Here is a 7068-nt window from a genome sequence, read left to right as displayed (position 1 = left end):
GGTATTATACGTATAAGCCTGAGAAAAAATGAAAACAAAATAGATCTCTCACTTTCAACAACATTGTTCGGGTAAGGTGAAAGCGAAATTTATGCATAAAATTTAATCGATTTTCTTAAAGGATTTAAATCTGATACTCTAATTAAAATATTTTGCAACCGTCGCTTATTCTCTCAGGTCTTTTAGCCGGAGTTAATCCCGGTTTCTTTAAAGTGAAACGGACAATGGTAAATACTTGCTTTCCTTTGTTTGAGTAGGACGCTGGTCTATCTGGTTGGACAGGGGGTCATAAAAAACGTCTACTGGACCCGTGTCTTGAAAAATTAAGAGCGTGGGCAATTGGATTCAGTAGTCTGATGTCACGCCGCCCGGCAACGGTGGCCATCTTGGTTCTAAACAAAGAAAATCATTACTTTTTATTTTTCATGCTGGCTAGAACTTTTCATATGTCTTGTGATCAGAATGTGTAAAAGTCAAAACATGATCAAATTTATTTGTTTTTTTTTCCCTCTGGATACCCTTTAAGCTCGCCGGAGAAATATTTCATACGGGCGTCCGCCATTGTTCCGATAGTTTAGAGCCAGTGTTACTAAGTTACCATGCGTCATTGGGAAGGAAGTGACGTTACGACTGTTGAAGAGTATTAGAACCGATAGAGATTTTTTTTCAGATCCAACTACAGACAGGGGCCATTATCCAACAATTATGCCTAGGCAGTCCAATTGCATTGTTGATTTTAACAAAATCAATTTTAACAGATTAAAAAAAAACCTAACAAACAAACAAAAAAACCCCACAATATTGTGTACATTGGGTACATTGCGAAAATTCCATCGACGCACAAAAAGCTTGCCCATTACAACCCCCCCCCCCCCCCCCCCCCCCCCCCAATAGTTCGACAACAACTTTCTTCTACTACTACTACTACTACTACTACTACTACTACTACTACTACTACTACTACTACTACTACTACTACTACTACTACTTCTACTACTACTGCTGCTACTACTATTACTACAACTACTACTGTTGTTGCTACTACTACTGTTGTTGCTGCTACTACTACTACTACTACTACTACTACTACTACTACTACTACTACTACTACTACTACTACTACTACATTCTAATATTTTCATCTGATGGTTTCCTACTTTATTTATTTATGCTCCCATTATGCTCCTATTTAGCATTTGGCGCCTTTCCGTGATTCGATTTTGCTCCAGTGGACGCATTGAATGCCCAATGAACCTAAATCAAAGCTAGATTGGCTCCAAACCATTATGAATGCCTTTTACTGCGATGCCACTTTGCATAATACATATAATTAAACGGGTAAATTCCTTGACATAATATTCTATTATGTTATAGATACTGTCTATTCTGCAAAAAATATTTTATGACGTATTATAATGATTGTATCCCACACTCTGAATTATTTTAGTTTTAGTAAAATAATTTGGCGCCCAATGTTCCCTGCCTGTCCATTGACTAGCCTATCTGCTGTGTCTATCCAAAAAGTGAAGCGGTTTTTTTTTAGGGGGGGGGGGGTGAATCTTTTTTGTTATATAAGTACAACTTCAGTTAGTAACTGGGAGTGGGGGGGGGGGAGGGAGGGAGATTTTATACATTTTATGGCTAAAATGTAATAAAAAGTGAGGGTGTTGGTGGTACAAGACCTCATTAAGGGCGTTTAGCTTTTTTGGGGCATTTTATAGAGCAAATTTGGATCTTCATATTTTTTTATATCTGGCAATCCTTATTTCAAGTGTAAACATTCTGAACTCTAAAAGAACTTCCTCCACTCCAAAGTCCCCAGTAAAGCCTTACGTTTCATGACTCAGATATTAATATAGACCGATCAGCAATATTATCCAGTTTAGTAAATTGCACGTGAATTCTATATCACAGAAAAGTCTTTTTCTATTCAAACTCCAAATCCAGAAGCAGACCCCACTCATTTCATCAACGCCAACTCTCGACGAGACTGCAAAGTAGGTCTAGACGTCTACATTTATACAGGCAGTGAGGTTGTATCTATTATCTAGACTAGAGATAGAGTTGTGTAGTTAAATTGCGACCCATCTCGCCCATAGTATAAATACAGGCCAGCTCTATGTATCCGAACGTTCGGGAAAACAAACTTAAACTCTATTTCTCCGAACACACACGATGGAAATAAACTTGAACTCTATGTCTGGGGACTGGGGAGGACATCATAACTCCAGTCCAGTGGCCGCCGATGCCGATAGGCTCACTATAACTGTAACTGTAAAGTGAAACTCGTTTTTTGGAAGGCTGTCATTATCTCCAGACACCTGTCTGGGGATAATGAAAATTCGTTATCCACAGGCTCAGACACCTGTCTGGGGATAACGAAATTTCGTTATTCACAGACACATATTTGAAACTCCGCTCTTTTAAACAATTACCCACATTCCAGAATATGGAATGTTTCCAAATGCACATAAAAATAAGGAAAGTTAATAAAATATCTACAAAAACATAAAATTAACCAACATTAAATCAGTTGTTACTACATATACACAATATGCGTCGACTTCGAAGTGGGTGTCATGGCCGAATGGTTTAGTCGTCTGCCCTCGAAGTTTTACCAGAATCGACGTTGTGGGTTCAAATCCTGGTTCCGACACCTTTTTTTGTTTTTTAAAAATTCCGTGTTCATTTTCCAAAACGTTGCAAGGGATAAATGTCCCATCCATCCTCCCCCACCTCTTTTTTTTTTTTAACCTCTCTCTCTCTCTCTCTCTCTCTCTCTCTCTCTCTTCTCTCTCTCTCTCTCTCTCTCTCTCTCTCTCTCTCTCTCTCTCTCTCTCTCTCTCTCTCCCTTTCTAATTGCTAGCAAATTGTCATATATTCATATTCATCCCCACTCCGATCTCAAAAAGTGTCTAAAAAGAATAAATAATTAAAAAGCAAACAAACAGAAATATTCAGGGAATGACCAAATGGTCAGATAGAGGGAAAAAAAACAAACAATAATTATTTTAAAAAATAAAAGCAATTTTAAGAAATTCATGCTCAGAAACGGAACAAAAGGCCAAACAAAAAGGAGAAAAGAATAGACTCGCTCAAAAAAAAAAAAAAAAAAGAGGTGGGGGGAGGATGGATGGGACATTTATCCCTTGCAACGCTCTGTAAAAAGAAGACGGAATTTAAAAAAGAAAAAAGAAAAAAGTGCGGAACCAGGATTCGAACCCACAACGTCGATTCTGGTAAAACTTCCAGGGCAAACGACTAAACCATTCGTCCATGACACCCACTTCGAAGTCGACGCATATTGTGTATATGTAGTAACAACTGATTTAATGTTGGTTAATTTTTTGTTTTTATAGATATTTTATTAACTTTCCTTATTTCTATGTGCATTTGGAAACATTCCATATTCTGGAATGTGGATAATTGTTTAAAAGAGCGGAGTTTCAACTATGTGTCTGGGAATAACGAAGACCAGGGAGGCCAAGAAATAGTTGAAGAAGAAGCACAGTGGAGGAAGCAAGGAGAGGCAGTTACACATGGAAGCTGGCGGAGAAGACAGCCCAGGAAGGGTCAAAAGAGTCAATAGTAATGATAATCGAATTACTCAATCTATTAATAATACTATTATATGGCCTAGGAGAAAACAGTTTTTTTTTATGCCAACTTAACTCCATTGCAGTGATTATCCTCAGATATGTCTGGGTATGAGAATTTCATTGCCTGGGATAACAAGGGGGCCTACATTTTCTTCCCAGACACCTGTTTGAAACTTATGATTGTTTAAAAAAAAATATTTTTACTTTCATATGCGAGTGTCAATGAATATATTATAAATATAAAAACTACTATAGTATGTAGTTGTATATAATTCACACAGGGGAACATTTAATGTCCAATGGATGTTTTGTCTTACCAAAGGTTTACATCATGCCCTTTGTTTTCATTCCAACTGGTCCAATATTATTTATGCAAAATATTCCATTTGAATCTAGGCCTAGCATCATGTCGACTACATCCAAGAAGCACACCAATTTCGTGTCAGAGCCCATGGGAGAGAAGCCAGTGACAGACCTGGCAGGTATTGGTCCAGTGTTGGGAGGAAGGCTGGTGGACAATAATTATGACAAGGTACAGGAACTTTTCTAACTTTTTAAAGTATTATTCCATTTCAAAACAAAAACACAAGAGACTGAAGACTGTGTGTTCGTTTATTCCATTCTTGGGTTTTCAAATGGAAGTGATTAACAAAGAAGCAATTGGCACAGCAACAGTTACTAAAGGCCACAGACAGAGATCTTATGAAGTCTTTCTGGGTGGGGACCTTTGACCTTCACTTGCTTTGTGGTAATAGGGAAAATAGGGGTCCGATAAGAAGGGGGTGGGGCACTGGGGAGGTGAAACGTTTAATGATGAGGGGACGGGTAATTCTAGAGAGTGGTTGGTGAATTTTGACCAGAATATTGTTGGACTGATTTGATTTTTAAAGATTTTTTTGTCATTTAAAAAAAAAATTATTTACCATTCTCTGCGATTTTGTACAATATTTTTTTTCACTTCATCTCCTCCTATGTCTCCCTCATGCATAATAGTGATAGTTCAGAAAAGGGCAATGTTTTCATACTAAAGCTATTTACAATATTATCAATGAGCTTTCCATGATGGCCGCCAAAGTCATGTGACCCAATTTTCATATTCACTTATGTCATTATTTTGCTTTTTCATACCTTTAGATATACTCCAAGTTTCATTAAGTTTTATTCATTATTTTTTAAAATGAATATTTAAAATAAAAACCACCTGTTTTAAATAAAATCCCCAAAATCACACCATACTGAGAGTTACATCGATGAAAATAACGCCGCATGTTAAGGTTAAAAACAAAACCAACCAACATTGAAGTCTTTACTACTTGTCTTCTGTGTCTTGTGATTGACACTTAGAAATAAAAATCTTTTTGCCTTGATGTTCACTTGAATATAATACCATTTTGATGGGGTGGTTCACAGTATATCATTAGGACATGCTGTTGTGCACCATAGATGTTATTAATGTTGAACTTGGTGTAATGCAGCGTTTGTTTTGTCCAAATTTTGTTAAGCGCCTACCGGTTGTATGCCTCACTCTTCACTAGGAGAAAAAAAATTGCTGAGAGCTGGGTCTTAACATGGGTATGTGTGATGTAGAATTGCACTTTTTATCTTTATGATCGTCATCATCACCACCACCACATTTACATCATCATAGGTGCCAGCTCTCCAGATTTCCAGTTTTGTCAATCAAAATTTGACACTTTGGATTTTCTACGTGATGATCTGTCTGTATTGAAATTGCCCAAATATTTTGACAGACTCTGAATTTCTGACAACGAGCTTTCTAAATTTCAGTTTATATGCCATCCATCGTTCACAATTAATCAGAAATCATATCAGGTAATGGCATATAGGATTATTATTGTGTGGTTTTTATCAGTTTTTAGGGCCCTGGTAGCTGAGTTGTTAGAGCACATGCTTCACATGCAAAGGGGCTGGGATCGATCTTGGGTGATGTTGAAATTTATTTTTCTAGTTCTCATGTCCACCCAGCAGTGATTGGGTAGCTGGGTATGGTCGACCAGCTGGACAGTACTTTCTCCTATCCAAAGGGTAACAAGCAATTGTTGTTGACATAGAAGTCAGGATAAACTCCGACTCCATGGGCCTAATGGCTTTGAAGGACTACTCTTTCTTTTTTAAATTTTGGTAAATAAAAAGTCCCTTCAATGTTGATTTGACATAGATAAAATATTTAAGTAAGTATTATTGTTATGGGTCTCGATAACTTGGATGCAAATTTCCATGCTTACTACCCAAATTTGCACCGTCAGGTGACTTTCATTCTACAAATAGCTGTTAGTTTTGACTGTAATATAACTCTAATGAGCTTAAATGCTTAGATTTTTACATTTAAATTTTCCCAAAATTTCTTGGCAAGCATTCCCTCTGGTCCTGTCTTTGCAACCCAGGTGCCTCTGCAGTCTTAGCCAGAAACGTTCACTATTCCTACTGATAGGATCTTTTTCCAATTTTTACCTATGATTTAAACGCCACACAGACTATTTTTCAGAATTTAAAAGCAATATTTAAAAATATAATTGGTGAAAATATTCTCATAACACTCGGACATTGACAAGTGACCAGATTGAACTGCACTACATCAATTGTAAAGAATTTTATTGTGGCAATTCATATTGATCAGGATACAAATCAAGCGATTGTGATTATAAATCAGAATTTTTGTATTCCAATTCTGCTTTTTCCCTATAGATATACGATTATTTGGTCTTTGTCTGTGTCAGATCGGATGACATTGGTAATATTATTTATTCATCGTTTGTTATTATTCTCAAGGCATACACAGTACTGGGACAGTTTTTGCTATTCAAAAAAGATGAAGAGCTCTTCAAAGACTGGCTGAAAGACACCTGTGGAGCAGATGCCAAACAACAGAGGGACTGCTGTGGATGCATAAAGGAATGGTGCTCAGCATTCTTGTAAAAGACTGATTCAAATTTTATTATTGCCTGCAATTGTTTTTCTGATATGTAATGTCATATAAAAATCGAGGGATAGTTTTTTTTTGTTTTATTTTTTTAATTGTTGCCCATGTCATGTGTCAGGTTGATGATGAATCTGATTATTTCTATCATGCTATTTATTCTAATTAAGTTTTTAAAACAGGGTTGTTTGATAAGTGCAAAATAATGGTGTAAAATATATCTCTAAAACATTAGATGTGTCTAAAAAAAAAATAGTTTCTTAGTTTCTTCTTTCTTTTTTAAAAATTATATATTTATTTGTTTTGCTTCCAAACAGATTGCGATATAGTAAATTCAGACTAGCTATTGAACAAGAGACAATATTGCCGCTATGAAAAAGAAAATTCTACGTTTTCCATATATACATACGAGTCATTACTAGACAAAATCAAAACTGATATTATTCATTCTGGTCATGTTACCGTGAGTCGTCAGATTCTACTATTATCTTTCTCCCTCTCCCTCCCACCACCCTTTTGTTTTCTTCACTG

General features: G+C 36.4%; 1 protein-coding gene across 4 annotated transcripts; it reads left to right on the top strand.

The window, feature by feature from the left end:
- The first annotated feature begins 1786 nt into the window (after positions 1 to 1786).
- LOC144969082 (barrier-to-autointegration factor-like) lies at positions 1787 to 6888 on the top strand. Of its 4 annotated transcripts, none has more exons than XM_078908108.1 (3): positions 1787 to 1997; positions 3996 to 4131; positions 6390 to 6888. In XM_078908108.1, exons 2-3 carry the CDS (start codon positions 4006 to 4008, stop codon positions 6534 to 6536), a joined length of 273 nt encoding a protein of 90 aa, XP_078764234.1. In that variant the 5' UTR covers positions 1787 to 1997; positions 3996 to 4005; the 3' UTR covers positions 6537 to 6888. The 4 variants fall into 4 exon arrangements, with proteins under 4 accessions (XP_078764234.1, XP_078764252.1, XP_078764243.1 ...); XM_078908126.1 differs by having other exon boundaries at positions 1888 to 2028; XM_078908117.1 differs by having other exon boundaries at positions 1970 to 2033.
- The last annotated feature ends 180 nt before the right edge of the window (positions 6889 to 7068 follow it).

The sequence above is a fragment of the Berghia stephanieae genome, chromosome 1 (assembly GCF_034508935.2).
Source record: "Berghia stephanieae isolate SIO BIC M18660-M18661 chromosome 1, UCSD_Bste_1.3, whole genome shotgun sequence".
NCBI classification, from domain to species: Eukaryota; Metazoa; Mollusca; class Gastropoda; order Nudibranchia; family Aeolidiidae; genus Berghia; species Berghia stephanieae.
Note: the sequence above shows the minus strand (reverse complement) of the source record. Positions and strands in the feature narration are given on the sequence as shown.

Bases quoted from the DNA above. Each gene is read 5' to 3' on its own strand.
- LOC144969082 (XM_078908108.1), top strand. From the start codon at position 4,006: ATGTCGACTACATCCAAGAAGCACACCAATTTCGTGTCAGAGCCCATG. The intron at 4,132-6,389 runs GTACAGGAACTT...ATTATTCTCAAG, and splicing joins TGGACAATAATTATGACAAG to GCATACACAGTACTGGGACA.